The sequence below is a fragment of the Armigeres subalbatus genome, chromosome 3 (genome assembly GCF_024139115.2).
Source record: "Armigeres subalbatus isolate Guangzhou_Male chromosome 3, GZ_Asu_2, whole genome shotgun sequence".
NCBI lineage: Eukaryota > Metazoa > Arthropoda > Insecta > Diptera > Culicidae > Armigeres > Armigeres subalbatus.
In genome coordinates, this window is record NC_085141.1 from 37,532,864 (window position 1) to 37,550,663 (window position 17,800).

The 17,800-nt window shown below is 40.2% G+C and overlaps 1 protein-coding gene across 8 annotated transcripts in view; it reads right to left on the minus strand.

Annotated features, from left to right (window-relative positions):
- LOC134227195 (low-density lipoprotein receptor-like) overlaps positions 1-17,800 on the minus strand; it is a 1,220,229-nt gene that overhangs the window by 70,099 nt on the left and 1,132,330 nt on the right. For 7 of the 8 annotated variants that reach the window (XM_062708524.1, XM_062708522.1, XM_062708523.1 and 4 more), the window contains 9 exons: positions 15,109-15,335; positions 14,622-14,892; positions 14,341-14,563; positions 13,951-14,283; positions 13,673-13,891; positions 13,459-13,603; positions 4,831-5,040; positions 4,489-4,687; positions 3,814-4,017 (listed from right to left, as the gene is read on the minus strand). In XM_062708524.1, the coding sequence (XP_062564508.1) occupies positions 3,814-4,017; positions 4,489-4,687; positions 4,831-5,040; positions 13,459-13,603; positions 13,673-13,891; positions 13,951-14,283; positions 14,341-14,563; positions 14,622-14,892; positions 15,109-15,335 (2,031 nt within the window). The remainder of the gene's footprint in view (positions 1-3,813; positions 4,018-4,488; positions 4,688-4,830; positions 5,041-13,458; positions 13,604-13,672; positions 13,892-13,950; positions 14,284-14,340; positions 14,564-14,621; positions 14,893-15,108; positions 15,336-17,800) is intronic. The other variant, XM_062708530.1, reaches the window with a different exon arrangement.

A 17,800-nucleotide genomic window follows, 5' to 3' on the forward strand; every position in this document is an offset into this window, starting at 1 on the left:
AGAATGAATGGTTATCAAAAAATCGCCAAGCTCTGGCACGAACTTTGGAATTGGCCATTTTACGGATGTTCCGGATCTTCCGAAGAACCATTTCTAAGGCATTTGGAGGTCACAGAAGACATTTACTATTGATTGAACCCAGAATTTGCCAGAATTAATGGTTACGAAAAAAATCCCGGAGCTCTGGGATTAACTTCTAGAATTGGCCACTTTTGCGGAAGTTCCGGATCTTCCGGAGGACCGTTTCTGGGACATTTGGAGGTCACAGAAGACTTTACCTATTGATTGCACCCACAATTTGCCAGAATGAATGGTTATCAAAAAATCGCGAAGCTCTGGGGTGAACTTTTAGAATTGGCCAATTTTACGGAAGTTCCGGATCTTCCAGAGGGCTTTCCGATGACCGCTTCAGGGTTAAATTTGCCCAGAAATGGCATATTTAATATAGCAAATACAGTTGGGAGCATCAGAGCACATATTTGCAAACAATTTTATGTTTCATAACACGAAACTCGAAAATTTGGTGCCAAATTGAAAAGCTCAAATAGTACCTCTTTAGCACAGGTTCCCCGGTGACTAGAGTGGTCAATTTGGATGAATCACCTCGTGGACTTAATGTTGGAACCTACAGCTTTCGTTTGGTGCCTAAAGAACGAAAATCGGTTGAAATTTGAATTTTTGTGATCGAGATGAATTCTTGGGTCCAAATGGACCCCAATGAACATTGTGTCACTTTTTTTGTGGCGCCTCTCCTAGATGTCGCTGGAAGCTGATTTTTTCAGGGAATCCTTATTTCCGAAAGTTAGGAAAAGTCAGAATTTTTCAGGTTTTTATCTCGTTGCGTTACAAAGTTACAGCGGTGTTTTAGGTGTGCTTGGGTCGAAATGGACCCCAATGCACTAGGAAGGTTAAAGAAGAAAGTTTAAAAGAAGACTCGCGGGCCTCTAGAAAGGACGCTTCCAAGGAAGCTTTCAAGCCAGTTGAAAAATGCTATCCGAACCCCCTGAAACGATCCTTTCGAGGCTTTTAAAAGAAGCAGAAAAAAAACAAGAAGGTTTATAGAAAAAAGCTTAAAAGAAGGATTCCGGGCCCCTTGAAAGAAAGTTTCAGAACCTCTTAAAATGAGGATGGATGAGAAGGATGCTTCCATTTTTCTTGCAACGAAGCAGCTGAGCTTTTCGGGAAAAAGTCTTTATGTCTCTCAAATGGAGGCTTCTGAATCTGTAGACTCTAGATTTTAGTTAAGAATAACATTCTTAACATATTATTCAACAGAATTGTTTTGATCAGGTAGATTGCATAGAAGATTTTTAAAATTTGTTCATTCGAGGTTATGCCCTTTTGATCTTTTGTCCCACAGTCCATCATCCATTATACTGGTTGTGGGGGCAGGATTCAATAGGCCATGATTTACTGATCGCCATGCATATTATGTAGAATACAAAGTTTTTAAATAAAAAAATACAAAATTATCAAAACTTTATCAATAAGTTTTGATTAAAATTGTAACTCATCCGCCATTATGCATTTCTGACCGAGGTCCGGCGAAGGTAAGCCCAGGGATACATGTACCCCAGGTTAAGAACTGCTGAACTAGAGGAATCTATAGTGGATTTCGAGAAGTTGGGAAGAATTTTATTTGGGAAGTACATTCAAAGTTAATTGCCTATATGCCGGGTATTAAGCCACCCGGAGTGGAAATTAATTACTATGTCTGAAACTTGATTATGCATATGTACAACATGGTTGACATTGTGTACAAAAATACATTTGAGAGAGTTAGTTCTGAAAATGTATTGCGAGAGATCGGCTGGTACCTGGTGCTGGGAATTTGGTTTCATCAGTACCCGCTAAGCTGCGGTGGACGACGGAGGTCCTTCGTAGCTTAGTAGGGAAAGCACCTGTCATGCGAACTGGGGTCGTGGGATCAAACCCCACCGAAGGGGCGGTTACCCTCCAATACCTTTTCCGAACTAAATCTATCACATGTTGTACATATGCATAATCAAGTTTCAGACATAGTAATTTATTTGGGAAGTTTTTTTTTCATAAGAATGTACCCTGAAGAAGGATCTCCTGAGTAATCCTTAAATGGAAAGGTATTGGATCAGGAGTTTTGCAAATAAATTCATTTTGCAGCACTAGCAGGAGCATCGTTTTTTTCAAGTCAGGAGTTTTAAATATATTTAAGTATTTCCTATGGAGAGACTGGAGCAAATTCTGATTCTGAAAAAAAATGAGGTAAGAGTCAGTGTTGCGAAATGTACAATACAGCACTGTGATGTTGCGACTATTTACAATTTTTCCGGTCAAATTTTATGCACCTAACAAACCAGTTTCAAATGTACGCCACATTTTTCACTTTTTTTTTCTTCGTAGGTAAACTGTGAAGCGCAAATAGAACAGAATCGAGTTTCATTACCTGTAGCACACAGCCTAGAAAGAGTGCTAGCCGCAGGTAATGATTTTTAAGTTTTAGTCTCTAAAATGAGCAAGGAGAGATTAAATGACTATTTTACACACAAAAAAAACGGTAACACGTTGTAAAATTATTGTACGAAAACATTAATTGTGGGGAGAGAAAATAGTAAAATCTTGTGGTGTTGTTTTTCTGTGACTGAATAAATGGTAAAAAGAAATGTCAAACATTCCCGTCCTTGGGTAAGAGGCTCTGAACTTCCCTGCTGAGCACATTATAAAAAAATAAGATGATTTATGCAATAAAACATTATAGATTGGAAAAAATATTGTAACAAATTTTAAAATATAATCAAGGGAACTTCGTTGAGAAATTCATTATTTTGTATGCTTTCTCTCGGTTTTAAAAATGTTAAATATAGATATTGATTCAGATCTCTAAAAACCTTTGTCTAAACACAAGTCCGCGAACCGTAATCAATAATAATAATGCTTTTATGTATACTCTAAGACGCTTGCATTGGGTATTCACTTCAGTGATTTGAAATGAAACATTCGACAAAGAAATTCGTGCTCTGAAATTTCAGAACCGCGTAGAATCGTTTTCGGTATCCTAATGATACCATTCGAATAATTCGATTCAAGCTCTCAATAACAACCCCCTATCTCGATTTGCCCCATTTCGGTTTCCACGTACAGTTGATAAATCACTCTATTTAGCACAGAATATCTTAATGGGTGGCCACTTTTCAAAGCAACACTCCAGTAAGCATACTTCGAAAAGCTAGAATTTGCCCATTTCATGACACGCAGGGAAGCTGGCGAACAAAAATGGTCATACTAGGAATCGTTGGTCGTTTGGATGGTTGGGAGGGGCTGATTAATTGCAAACTATTTACGCACAGTTTGCAACGATTTACGTTCTGGTCCGGTTATGTTTCTGTCCTGTGATGCGGATGTTCGTTAGTTAGAATACCTGATGCATTATTTGGAGCCACATGAGTTATAAATGAACCATATGATGTGTGTTGAGCCGATTTGAAAAGTGCACATGTTCCACCAAATTAAGCGAGTGTTGTAATCTCTGTCGCTTGTATCGTCAACATCTAGCTTATGGACTGTGACTAATTGACATAGTTAGTACGAATCAGTTCATTTAGTATTTAAATGGGATTTACTTTCGTTGATTGAGCATTCAGTGCGATGTTAGCAACACGACTATTCAAAAACTGGTGATCCTAATAGGGTTATGTAAAGTTCATTTTTTTGTTGGTGAATATTGTTATTATTATTTCGAAGCAAGTCTTAAAGATAAAACTATTACTGGTCCTAAATTATTCGCAAACCCATCACCCAGTTTCGGCGAGATTCTTAGTAGTTGCATTCGGTACTCACAGTTATGGTCCCCATGCGAAGACGCTGGCGATGCATTCGATGAAGTTGGTTTACCCGTGGAGGCAATGATACTTTTGTCGTCGTAAATATTACCGGGATGGTGTTCGATGCCTTTGTTGTTGCTGCTGCTGGTGTCATTGGCCGTTGAGGAGCGTGAATTCGAAGCATGCGACGTTGATGGACCCCTCGCATTCGATTCACTCACTGGTGACCATGGAAATGTGTCCCGTTTATGGTGTTTGTTCGGGCCAATGAATGAAGATAATTCAATTGCATTCGTCGAAATATTAAAATGCATCATGCGTTCCCAATGTAACGGATAAATGTCGATGATGGTTGTTTGATGTTTGTTTGGTTGAAGGGTTTGGTTGTTGGCATGATTGTTTGATATTTTCATCATTTGCATCAGTTACAAAAATGAAATAACGAAAAACGAAAGAAAATAAAATTGTAATGTAAATAAACGCAAATAAAAAAAACTCATCAAAAAGGAAATAACACATAAATTTCAAGAGGGGAGGTTTTGAAACTGCACTCGATATTATTGCTGTCTATCACACGTACACATTCATACTGTCCGCGCCATTGTTGCTATTGGTGCTGTCATAAACTTGTCGGATGGCCAATCATTGGAGGGTGGGTCACTTTTATTGCGGCAGTAAAAATTGTACTTACCGTCTTCCACACACATCAGGCCGTCATCCATCAGCTTAAGCCCAGTGGGACACGCGCAAGATATCTTTGGACTTCGACTGTTGATCTGCGGCGCTGGCAGACAGAGATGGGAGCAGTGTCCATTGACAGCTTGACAATGGTTGGTACCGTCTGGTTGACGGTACGGGTGGTACACGTGGATTGTCATCGGGTGCTGTAGCTGTTAAAGTTGAAATAAATATCGAATTATGACTCACGAGAAGACAAAGCAGGTGCCTTTTACGATGAATGCCGTTTCCTAACGAATTGTTCGGAATTGCATTCATCATAAATAATGAGAATGGGAAAACTAATAAATCATACCATGTGCATCGCCGTCACTGGTTCAATGTCTTTTCCGTTGAACTTGTTCGCCTTGAAGACGGCTTCTTTGTCCCAGTCGGTCCAATAAACATAATCTTCAAACGTGGTAATGGAAAATGGATGCCGAAGGTAATCTGCCGAGTACAGGACCACCGATCGTTGAGATCCGTCATAGTCGCACGAAGAGATGGTGTTTAGCTTGGCATCGACCTGCCGGAGAAGAGTCGAAATATATTAAGTACGGAAGACGCTATTTGCTGTTCAAATGAAGTCCCTTAATTAATTGATTTAGATTGAGACCAGAAGAATGTGCAGGTGATCTTCATCTATATAATAAAAATAAGTTGAGATTTCCTTCCTGACGATTTAACTCGCGAACGGATTGATCGATTTGCAAGATTTTTTCCCTAATCGATTCGTTTTGGGATCCACAAGGTTTTGCATATACAAAAAGTTAGTGAATTCAACGGGGAAAGGGAAAAATATTTAAACCAAGGTGTATATATCAAGGTGCTACCGCTTTGTCAGTTTGATGGAGAGAAGTGTGCGGGGAAATTTAGTGACAGCCAATGAGTTTGTTTGTAATCATTCAAGTTCCGAAATTGAAATCAGTTCGCGGATTGAATAATTTTGAAATGGCATATTTTTGCGCAGTGAAAGGGTGCATCAATAAAATTTCCGTAACCAAGTACAATCCAAATATTGTTTACCACAACTTTCCGAAAAATGTCACGCAAATGGAAGCTTGGATACGGTTTTGTGGACATAAAAGTGAGTGGAAGCCACAGAAGAACCAAGGTATTTGTTCAGAGCATTTTGAGCCTGAGTCCTACGATTCAAGGTATCAAACCCGGCATGATGTTATAGGTGCAAAATTAGTCAGACATCTAGTACCGAAAGGTGGGTAATTACTTATTTTGTCAAAAATTGTAACAGCATTTGAAGTGATTTTGTTTCAGCTGTGCCCAGCTGTCGAGGACCAAATACATTGCTGCATACCGATTTAACATGTTATAATAATAATGGTATGTAGGGCTACCTTTGTTCAATATATGACTCAATTCTCCATAATTCATTAGACACCGCCCCGCAATCTTTGTTTCACCTGAAACGCTACGGTTTTGAAGAAATATCTTCATACTCAATGGATGACTCTGGAATTTGCATGGAGTTATCTTCAAACGTTTCTGTGTACCACGACGACGTATTGTGCGGCGAGCGGCATTTAGAAATGAATGAGAGACCACGTGAAGTACAAAGTAAGGATGAAGACGAAGATCAATCTACGATCGCTGAGCTGAGAAAACAGTTGGCAGAGGCGGAATCAAAGGCCTCGAGAGATTCGGAGCAGCTACAGGCAGCATATCTGAAATTAAATCAGCAAGAAATGCAGATAAAGGAGCTCAAGCTCGCAAATCAAACATTGGCCAAGAACACAGAAACAGAAACGAAATTACTGAGAAAGAAGTTATACGCTATGGAGGCAAAAATTGCAGCTTGTGAAAAGGATCATATTGACAGCCATACTTTCATAGCCCAGCTGAAAAATGCATTGAAGAGCGTGTTAACTGAAAATCAACTAGATGTCATACTTGGTAGAAAGAAAAAGCCACACTGGACTGCAAATGAAATATCTACCGCATTTGCAATTCGGTATTTGAGCAAACGGTGCTACACCTATCTAAGAGATCAGATGCACATTCCATTACCTGGACTCTCAACCCTGGCTTCTTATGCCCAAAGGATAGATATGAGTAGCGGACTATTAAAAGACGTACTACGCTCGATGCAGATTGTGGGTAAGAACTATTGTCAATATGAATTACCCTCAAGTCACCTTATTATTTTTTGCTAATGTATTCAAGGAATGAAAATGTCAAAAAGAGATGTAGTCTCCGTGATAAGTTTCGATGAAATGAGTGTCCGTCAGCTTATGGAGTACGATATAGCGAAAGATGCAATAATCGGGCCACATAAACACGCGCAGTTCGTGATGGTCAGAGGACTGTTTTCCAAATGGAAACAAGTAGTGTATGTGGCTTTCGATCAACCGATGACCAAGGAAATATTATTTGACATAATAACAGAGCTGCATAAAATTGGCTATCCTGTCGTTGCTATCAATTCAGATAATGGCCCCGAGAACTTGACGCTCCGAAAAGCAGTTGGAGTTACCGAGGACCACACTTTCTTTAACCATCCGGTTACACAGGAAAAAATTCACGTCTTTGGAGATAGTCCACACAATCTTAAGCTACTAAGGAATTGGTTTATTGGAGATGGCTGTATCTGCAAAAACAGGATAGTCAATTCACGACTAGTCCGTACATTAATTGAAGAACGGGCAACATGCGAGCTCACACCGTTGTTCATGTTGACAATTGGCCATGTAGACATGAGTTCCGCTGAAAAACAAAATGTAGGAAAAGCTGCCAAATTGCTTTCGCACACAACGGCCACTATGCTGAAAGAGCGATTTAATGGTACTGCGGATGAAGAAGAAGCAACCTTGGTTGCACAATTTATCGAAATTTGCAACAATTGGTTCGATGTTTTCAATTCTTTTACGAAGCACGCGAAGCTCGATCTCAAAAGATCTTTTGTTGCAGCACCAGATCAAATACAGGCGCTAAATGCAATGCTTGACATGATGACAAATATCCGTGGCATTCGAAAAGGAGGTGTTGTCTGCAAATCATTTGCAACTTTCCAAAGATCGATTATTATTTCAATAAAATCCCTGAAAAATTTGTTTGTCGATATGCAGTGTAAATATAATATAGACTACATTTCAACCTTCAAGGTAACAAAGTTCCTAATACTCTGCTAATATTGGTAATTGAAATTTATTTCTTCTCAGCTGAACCAAGACTTATTGGAAAACCTAATATCGCAGCTTAGAACGAATGGTGGTTTGAATGATAGACCGACTCCACTAAGCGTAATTCACCGTTTAAGACTTATCATTCTCGGTAAAACACCAGGTATCACCCAACGTAACACGAACACTGTGGAACAAGGTGACCAACGAGACGAATTTGTTATGGCTCAAATGTTCAAAAATGCGGAAATAAAGATTCCAACATCAATTGCAAATGATTTCGAAGCCTATATAGAACATACAGGTACATATTTCACAAAACATCGTCGAACAGAGATTCTATGTGAAACTTATATATGCCCGTTCAGATTTTCATAGTATTTGGTAGAATCATTCCTTACCGATTGCAATAAGAATCGTTCTTTAACAGGGTGACCATTTTAGAGATAGGATAGTCAGCAAATATCGATATTTTATAAAATTCCCTTCTTAAAGATTGTTTTGTCAATCACCCCTATTCGAAAGCAACTTTTGATCGAATGCGATTCGTTCGAATCGTTTCCATATAGATTTTGCTGGCGTAAACGAGAATACGCTTCAACTTTCGCTCGAAAGCGCATTCGCACACGTAAACAAGACTACGGGTGAATATTTTTTCGTCCCTCTGTGCGTCTGTGGGCAAGTTGCACTGTCCAACAGTCGTACAACTTGCCCACAGACGGTCCGACTTTACACCGACCGAACCAAATTTCCGGGGGCAGAGTCAAAGTTATACAACATGTCCGAGCGTGTATGGGGCCTCTGACGCCGAAAACGCCGCTACCGCCGCGCGCCGATCAATATTACGACAAACTGAGTCGCCATCATTTTGACGTAGGACTTACGTCTCTCTTTACTATACCGGGTGTCATTTCAAAATATTCAAAACGACCGCGTTACGCTGTGTTGAAAGATTTTAAACGTTAATAGCATTCGTCTCAGTGGACGAATTTCTGCGGTAAGCCCCTCAATCGACAGATTTAAAGTATGCCTTTCATGTCCATGCTTGATAAGACCCGAAAAACTTGTTTCAATAGGCATGAAACTGTTTTCAATGAAAAACATTGAGATCAAGGGAACCTATAAATACGGGTACCGCATAATTCTTGCATCATTCCATTACCACGTTCTGATTGGTGCAGACACCAGCGAATGAGCAGCCGCTGGGTCTGCCGAGAAGCCATAAAATAGCGCATCGCGATTTTTTCCTTTCATTCTGACCGGGACAAGCGAAGCAACCGCATCATCGATTGAACAGCACCTACACCTTTTAGCAGGGAATGAAGTCTGCACCGACCGCTTTTTCGGCTCGACACCATCGAAGCCACCATCATCAGCCGAAACCTAGCCAGTACAGCAGCAGTCCACCCTACAGACCCGACAAAGCAGCAATGCTGAGCAGATGCCGGCAGCAGCAGCAGAGTCGAGCCGAGACCGGCCGGCATCGGTGATGAGCCAAGACAGGCTGAAGAAAAGCCACATGATGCAGCATGTATGTCCAAAAAACAAACGGTTCTTCAGAGAACCAATAATAGAGATCAATATCAAAGCTTTCAATATCCTTCGGGATAGAAATTGTACTCCAATATTCTAGTGATAAAATTTTATGCGTGATTTTCATAAATAGCGACTTCGCTTGACCATGCCTACAAAACATAAGATGTCCAAATCTCTCACATAATATTTGGATATTTGGATTAAAAAAAACACCGATAACAGCTCAAACATTAATAAACTATCAATCGATTTTTCATCAAATGTTGGATTTTTTGGCATTGATCAAGAAATATCTAGATAAACATTGTTTGATACTGACCGCACACACAGCGAACGTGATTGAATGATCGTCCCATGTTACCAATTCTAAATCTTATCACCCGAAAACCCATGTCAGGGTGTTTCCTTCCATCTACTACTAACAATGTTGTCTCAGAAAAGAACACGTACTTCTCACCTGAACTGCAATTCTAAGCTCGCTTGCCCGGCTTATTGGCCTGTATCAAGCGAAAAGTCCCGTTAGGAAATAGACGCCAGCAACAAGCGTAAAAAAGAAGAAGTCCTTCTTGAACGCGTTCATGATGATGACGCTTTGGCTGACAAAGAAGCGGGATACAAGACACTGGCTGATTGGCCCACCAATTTGGAAGCAGAAAAGATTCAAAATAAGGTATAAAAGAAAAGTGCATTCGCTCGCAGAGCATTCAGTCTTTTTTATACCACCACTAGAAATTCGCGGTTATTTGAAAAGATCGTTTTCTTCCTTTTTGGACTTAGCCGAAGCAAACAGCCTTTTTCAAGGCTCTAAGAGTTAAAAATAATGTTCTCCTTTAGTCGCTATCGCACGGATTAGGAGGCCCTACATCCCCTGCTGGGCCAACTTGTGGCTTATTTCAGGCAGTCCTTCAGTGGCAAGGTTGCCACTGTCGAGGCTAATATTCCGTGACCGGACAGATACTTACTGAATTGTATAGAAAATTATTTTTAGGTTTTTAAGTGGAATGTCTTCACTTGTCATAAGACGAGTTTGTAAATCCCATTGAAATTCCACCACTTAATTGTATCTGGACAGATACGTATTTCGACCTCAACGACCAAGACGGCCTTACTGTTGAGGTCGAAATACGTATCTGTCCAGATACAATTAAGTAGTGGAATTTCAATGGGATTTACAAACTCGTCTTATGACAAGTGACTTCCTGAATTGTTTTTGATGATTCTTGTTCGAGGTAGATTTGATTTCTGTGTCGGTTTGATGAGAAGATTTTGCCAAGGAATGGTATGCAACGCCGATTATTTATCCAAAATAGCTGATGTGAGAAATTTGGACATATTATGTATCTGGACATATTATGTAAAGGCATGGTCAAGTCAAGTCCTACGTCCACTTAGCGGTTATGTCACAGATATTACCCACTGTTCGTTTTTTATGCTGGCTATCAACTGTACATGGAGACGCTTGGTTCCTCACCACCATGTACAAAAAGCACGCACAAGGAAAAAGACGGATTATTGATTGTCCGATATTTCCATTTTTTATATGTTATGTAAAACTCAAAGATCGTTCACATAAACACGAGCGTGAGAATGGTTGACCGCTTACCGCTGTAATAGATAACTGATTATGTTTAGGATTAACATTATCCTAAATGTGTAAAAACTGATGACTCGAAATTCAGTCATAACAGCGTCGAATGTGAGTCAATTCAAACATTGGTAGGAAAACGATGACGTGATGCTCGCTTTGATGGAAGCCACAATAAAACACTATCTAGACAGCCTCCTAGCAGTGGAAAACAAATGTGATTTATTCTAATCAAACCAGTTGATATCTTGTATTTTCCCTTAAAATAAACACTCTTAAGCGTCCATACCGTGAACGAGTACAATTATTTTTGGTAATGAACGATTTCACTAAATATTGCATATATGTTTCATATGGAATCGCGGAGAATTATCATTTATTTCGTAATCTTGACGACCCATTTATTTTAGAAAGCTCATTCCCGGCTGAAAATGATCAGGACATGGAAAACGAAATCCCAAATCTGCAGTCGACATCTTCAATTTCGGTGGAATCTGATATCCTTCAAAGCTACCAAGAGAAGGATGGATTTGTATATTTGCTTGGATGGGTGGCATTTAAAATGAAACATTCACATCCTGACTTAGGTAGTAAAACAGCAGAAGTGAGTCAGTCCTTGAACATCGCTCATATGCCACCATTTCTAGCAAATTTATCATATGGTGGACTGATGGTACCATCTGAAGGTTTCCAGGTCATGGGAAAAGCAATGGAGAAAGAGTTCATTTTCTGCCAAGGAATCACAGGTTTTAGATTTAAAACAAATGTTGTTAGCGACGTGACCAAAAGGATTTCAGAAAAGTACCCGAAATTTGACAAGTCGGTTATTCAGCGATATGTTAAAATAAGAACAATTGCACGAATGCGTTATTGCAACCTAAAAATACAAGGGCAGTTACCGACAATTGGCGAAGCAAAACAGGAAACACACAAAAATCAATGCAACAGGAAGCGCAAAAGAATTGCTGGCGAAGAAGTAATTGGTAAGAAATCTCGTTTGGATATAGAAACGAACTTAAAGCAACCACAAGCCGGCAAAGATTTGTATCGGCAACGACGCCAGAAAAATAGTGTCCCGAACAAAAAACAACTAATCAAGAAATACATAAACCGTCTAAGACGAATTAAGTACTGTCCATTTAATTCCACCAGTTAAATTTCGTTATCTTTGCAGATACGTATTTCGACCACAACTGTGTGGTCGTCTTCAGTGTCTTGTACTTGACTCGACTTTCGAGTCGAGTCAAGTACAAGACACTGAAGACGACCACACAGTTGTGGTCGAAATACGTATCTGCAAAGATAACGAAATTTAACTGGTGGAATTAAATGGACAGTACTTAATTCGTCTTAGACGGTTTAATACATTCCACTAAACGAGCTTAATATAATTTTCTGAAAAAGAAATACATGAAACTAAGTTCTAAATAATCGATCAAATGGAATCTTATTTTATTCATATCCCAAAAAATGTTTTTTATATTATAAAATGCAAAATCAAAAATAAACAAAACAATTTGTTCGCTTTGTTAACTAGAATATTTGGTGAAAGTTCCCTTATAAGATGCTGTTGTGTCTTCCAACATTCCTACTTGAAATAAATTGCGCTTTAATCAAGCTTAGGACGACTTTATGCCAATCCTCAATAATCTATCTGTAGATTCGTATCAAAGGTTAAAGTGCTTTAATCAAGCCACTGAATAACAAAACACATGAGTCACACTTAATTTTTTTTACCGGGATCTCAGCAAAATGTTGAACTTTTACCGAGAATCGCACAGCCGTGCCCCAGCAAACATGTTTTTTGCCGAGATTTATGTCAAAATTCCTGATAATCAGCAAATAATTTGCCGAAAATCAGCTAACAAACGCTATTTTTGCCGGAATATCAGTTATTTATTTTGCTGGCGCACGGCTGTGCGGATTTTTGCCGAGCTGCAGAAATAAAAACTGAGTGTATATAATCCTAAAATTATGCATCAATTTATTCGCTGGAAGCTTTTTGTTTTGATACATATTCGGGTTCCAAATGAACTAGCTCGTTGCGTGCACCACCGACTTTGTAGCAATATATTGGTCAACATTTGACGACAGAACTTTAGTTCATCCTGTCCTTCTGTAAAAACTGTTTATTGGGAGTGAGCAGCACAATTTGTATTTTCCAGTCGGCATATGTTGCTAGTGATGCTAATTTCGGGTTCGTTCGATCCATATTGATCCAATTGGGATGTTTCATGGTTTATGATAAGAACAACTCAATGTTGGAAAACTACATGTCACATTCAGTTTCTTGACATTTATGACCAGGTTTGTTTGTAAACAAACTCATTCGACTTCAAATGCTGGAACAAACATGGCTGACTCACAGTTTTGACACATTATATCACCTTGATATATACACCTTGATTTAAACTACAATTCTGAGTCAGCTGTTGAGGAAACAAAACAAAACAATCGCACGGAAATTGATCTAGAGTGCGATGCTGCAAATAGTTCAGTATGTGACATTTGCAACATAAACACCCGGGCAAAGCTGGGTATTTTCCGCTAGTAGAAATATAAATTTTGTTTTATGAATCGCAGGATATTCCCGTGATTAATTATTGTTCTGTTCTCAGCTCTTAATATTTGAGAATGTTCAGAAATTATGTGAACTTCCTGCGGTCGAAAAATATAGACAACTTACCCAGTAGACACGTTTCCGTACCAAATCCAATGTGATACCGTTGGGCCATTTCACTTCGTAGGTTACGATCACCTGCCGATGTGTGCCGTCCATTCCGGCACGTTCAATCCGAGGAGTTGTTCCCCAGTCTGTCCAGTACATCCAGCTAATGAGAAAAAAAGCAAAGTCTCGTGTGTCAAAATCGAGATAAAATTCCCTTTCCATTTCATCTTACCCATCGATTGGGTCCAGTGCAATAGCCCGTGGGATCTCCAGATCGTCTTTGATTACGATCTTACCCATGTTGCCGTCGAAGTTGGTCAGCTCGATAGTTGCCTTCTTGATGTCGGTGAAGTAGATGTGATTGTAGATCCAGTCCACGGCCAAACCGTCTGAGGTGACGGTTTGATCTTTGACCACCACCGTTTTGTCCGACCCCTCGTCAATTGGTGCCCTGAAGAAATGCAAAATTTACAACACTACTCAAACGATCTGATCTTTGAAATCAATCACTTGTAAATCCGCTGCTCGGAAACGTCGCTCCAGTAGATCATTCCGGTGCGGAACACAAAGTCCAATGCCGTCGCCGACTTGGTGTCGTTCACGATGGATGTCATTTCACGGTGATCCAGCGAAATCTTGCGGATGTCATGTCGTCGGGCAAACAACAGCGAGGCATGCCCCTCGGTCGCCTTACATTTGGTGTGATCCCGGGGATCCCGCAGATAGCCAGTCATGCATTCGCACTTGAAAGTACCGATCTCGTTGGTACACTTTTGCGAACACGATCCAGCCTCCTCGCATTCGTTAATGTCTTCGCATGTACGGTTCCCCACCAGTTTGTAGCTGTCAAAAAAAACGTATACTTGAAAACAACCCAGTCAAGAAAAAGGCCAATCATACCCCGGTTTGCAATCGCAGTAGAACCCAGCTGGCGTGTCCACGCACAGATGAGAACAGCCTCCATTGCTCTCTAAACACTCATTCTTGCCACACTTATCGTTAGGCTCGTCCTGGAATTCCGGGCAGTCCGGTTTCTTGTCACAAACCTTCGATAGTGGGATACACATTCCATAACCGCAGTCGAACTCCGTCTTAGGATTACACTTCACAGCAGGTAGCTCAGCTGTAGCAGAATTTCCTGTTATTCAAATTGACTTAAAATGGACCGCTGATTTACTTACCGCAATCAACCTCATCGCTTCCGTCGGAGCACTCCCGTTTGCCATTGCAGTGGAAGTGTCCATTGATGCATGTTTTGTCCTTCTTGCACTGAAACTGATCGGGTCGACAGGTCACATTCTGGCAGATGGGCGGCATCTCGTCATCGCCTTGCGGACAGTCTTTCTCGCCATCGCAGATCCAACTTTTGTGGATGCAGGTTATCCGATCGGCACACTGGTACTCAAGCGAGAGACACGGGTTTACGGCGGGAGGTGTCGGGTTTGTGCAGCCCTGTACCATGAGAAAAATATGTTATAGGGAATCAATAATCTCTACATCCAGGGATTAATTAATTAGAAATAGCCCCTTTTTGCTGCTCATTAACATAAAGTCAGTGAAAGTGATTTCATTCAACAATCAAACAATTATTGCATAATAATAAAATTCGATCGGTCATTCGGCCAAATGTCCCAAACAAGTCACTGGCATAAAAAGCGTTGAACTCACCCTCTCGTCGGATCCATCCGGGCAGTCCGGTTCCCCATCGCAGCGCCACTTGGACGTAATACAATAGTTCTCCGAGCAGGCAAACTGCTTCAGGGGATCGCACGTCGTCGCCTGGCAACCCTTCTCGTCGCTGTTGTCGCCGCAGTCGTCGTCTCGGTCGCACTGCCAACGCTTCTGGATGCATCGCCCATTAGCACAGGTGAATTCGTCCGATCGGCAGGTTTCATCTAAACAAGTAAAGGTTAACGAATCAATACGTTTGATTAGTTAATGTCTTAATTGGGTGTTTATTACTAGGAAACTCGAATGGAAAATCTCTCATTTCTAATTAATTGAAGGTTACGGTTATGTTTTGATCCGCAAAACAAAATACTATTGGTCCTACATCCATCCAACCCATTAGATAGCTGTCCAACCTACATCACCGTGATATCCACAACAATATCAATTGATTTACATACTTTAGGGCGCTTCTTCGACCCTGGCCACGCACTCCCCAAGTTAAGTGCCTTTGCTTTTGAAGGAAAATGTTCACCACTAACGAAACAAATAAATTTGCGTTTCTTTTGTCGAATGGTGGCCGGTAGAAGGTATAGTAGGAAATAATAAGTGGTTGCAGGACTACACACTTCCATCGTAAGGGGTCCATAACAAATCGCTCCGGTGCGGTGTTCGATTATAAACAAGTTGAAATAATGGTTGCTCCCACTCGAGAAGATAACCCTTTTCTCGTTATATTATATTTTCTGTCCCTCCCGGAAAACCCGCACGCAATTCATACTGCCAATGTACCGTGAATAAGAGGAACATTTTCTTCTTGCATGCATGAAACCGATGTTTTGTTTGAATGGAAAAGAAGCAAACAAATTCGCAGGAATGTATAACGGGTTCTCCCACTATCATCCTATCTATGTTCCGATGAACCGAATCTCATCCCCGGTCCGTTAGGAATCCCCTATTCACCGCATCCCGTGACTCGTGTGAGGCAGCATCAAGTTGAATAACGGCAACAATAGGTCGGTCAATCGATTTGGGTTTAGCGAGAATAGCACTCGAACCAACAATAGTCTACCTTCAGGCGCAATAGCCCCTCAAAGATGGCTTCTCGGTTCGGATGACGGGCGCCACTAACGAGCAAACCGGAATGCAGTTCGTTTAAAAATCATTAACCCGGATATCAACCTCTTGCCATCTGCCATGCCATCTCTGCTGGTTACCAAGCTTTTTTTATCCACTAATGTATGCAGCAAAAAGCAGAATCACTGGGAAATGCTTCGTTATGAGCAGAAGTTTTATTCGTTGTGCAACTATAGCGACCGGAAAATCAGAGTACGACTGAGGTAGAGCCCACGTGTCTGTTTTAGACTTAAATGATGTTCATTAATTAGGAGTTAGAAATCGTTATGCTTTTAGTGGCAAGTCTGTGAGCGTGTATAATTAAAATTCTGATAATTGATCAGAGCATGATGGAGACAGAGCATGTGGTCAGAGCATGATTTAAAAAAAAAAGCGTATAAATGACATTTTAGGAGTCTTGGTACGTTTATTTCCTAACCGTTACCAAATTTTTAATAAAATCATTAATCAAGATTTTTTCTCATATTTTGTGTTGCTGCCAAGGCCCACGTGGACTTTTCTAAGAAAAGATCTGATTATTAAACTGAACGCTTCTACCTTCATGACTTTTGCGTAAGCTGTTACAAAGGCTACAATTCTCGCTTAACTTTTCAAAAGGACCTAAGTAACATTTTTCATGAATTAATTTGAATAGCGCAATCAACAGGACAACATGAAAGGTATTGATTGCAGTATTCAAATTAATTCATGAAAAAAATGTTACTTAGGTCCTTTTGAAAAGTTAAGCGAGAATTTTTCTCCACTATTTTTTTCAATTCGTTTATTTGGTAGGCGCAGACGTGTGTGACACCTAACAGAGCCAATGTTTATTCCAATATTTTAATTTCGATATCATTTTATTATTTAAAGTTAGTAAGAGCGAGAGACAGTCCAACGTACTCGTGGTGACCCGAGATAGGATTTTTATCATTTTAGGATAGACGGGGTTGTGGAGTATGAGATGGTATGGTTAGTCGGGAAGCATATTCCGTGTAGTTGGAGCTTCAGGCAGAGACAAAATAAACAAAAACTTTGAAAGCAAAAACCAAAGTATTAAACTTTGATGTCGATATTATCCGCATAGCCATCCTCCAAAACACCTGTTATTTCCTTGAAAAGTTACTTATCTCGATCCGAAAAAGTATCTTAAAGTGGCTCTCTGGAGTCGCCATTTTCCGTGCAGTAACATACTAAGAGATCGATGAAAACATAATCGGCTTCACATCTACATAACTAGCGACAACATTCATTATGTAAAGAAGTGTGTTTAGTGAATAGTTTCGGATAGGACTTACAAAGTCTCGACATCAGGCAAATAAAATCTCAACTGTTCTGTTAAGCCAAACAGGGCGTTAATGTTGATTTCCTTTTCGTGAACAGCCTAGAAGCCGCTTAGTGTCGGTAGCTGAGAAATCTGATTAGGAATATCACTATGGATCGCCTGTTTTAGTAGTAGAAGCCCATTATGCAGGTGACTCCTAATGATCGTTGGTATGTGTCTTAAAAGCTTACGTCATATGTTAGGGGTGTCAAAGATCCTACCCTTGAACGGAGCCAATCTGGGGCGCTCTTCATT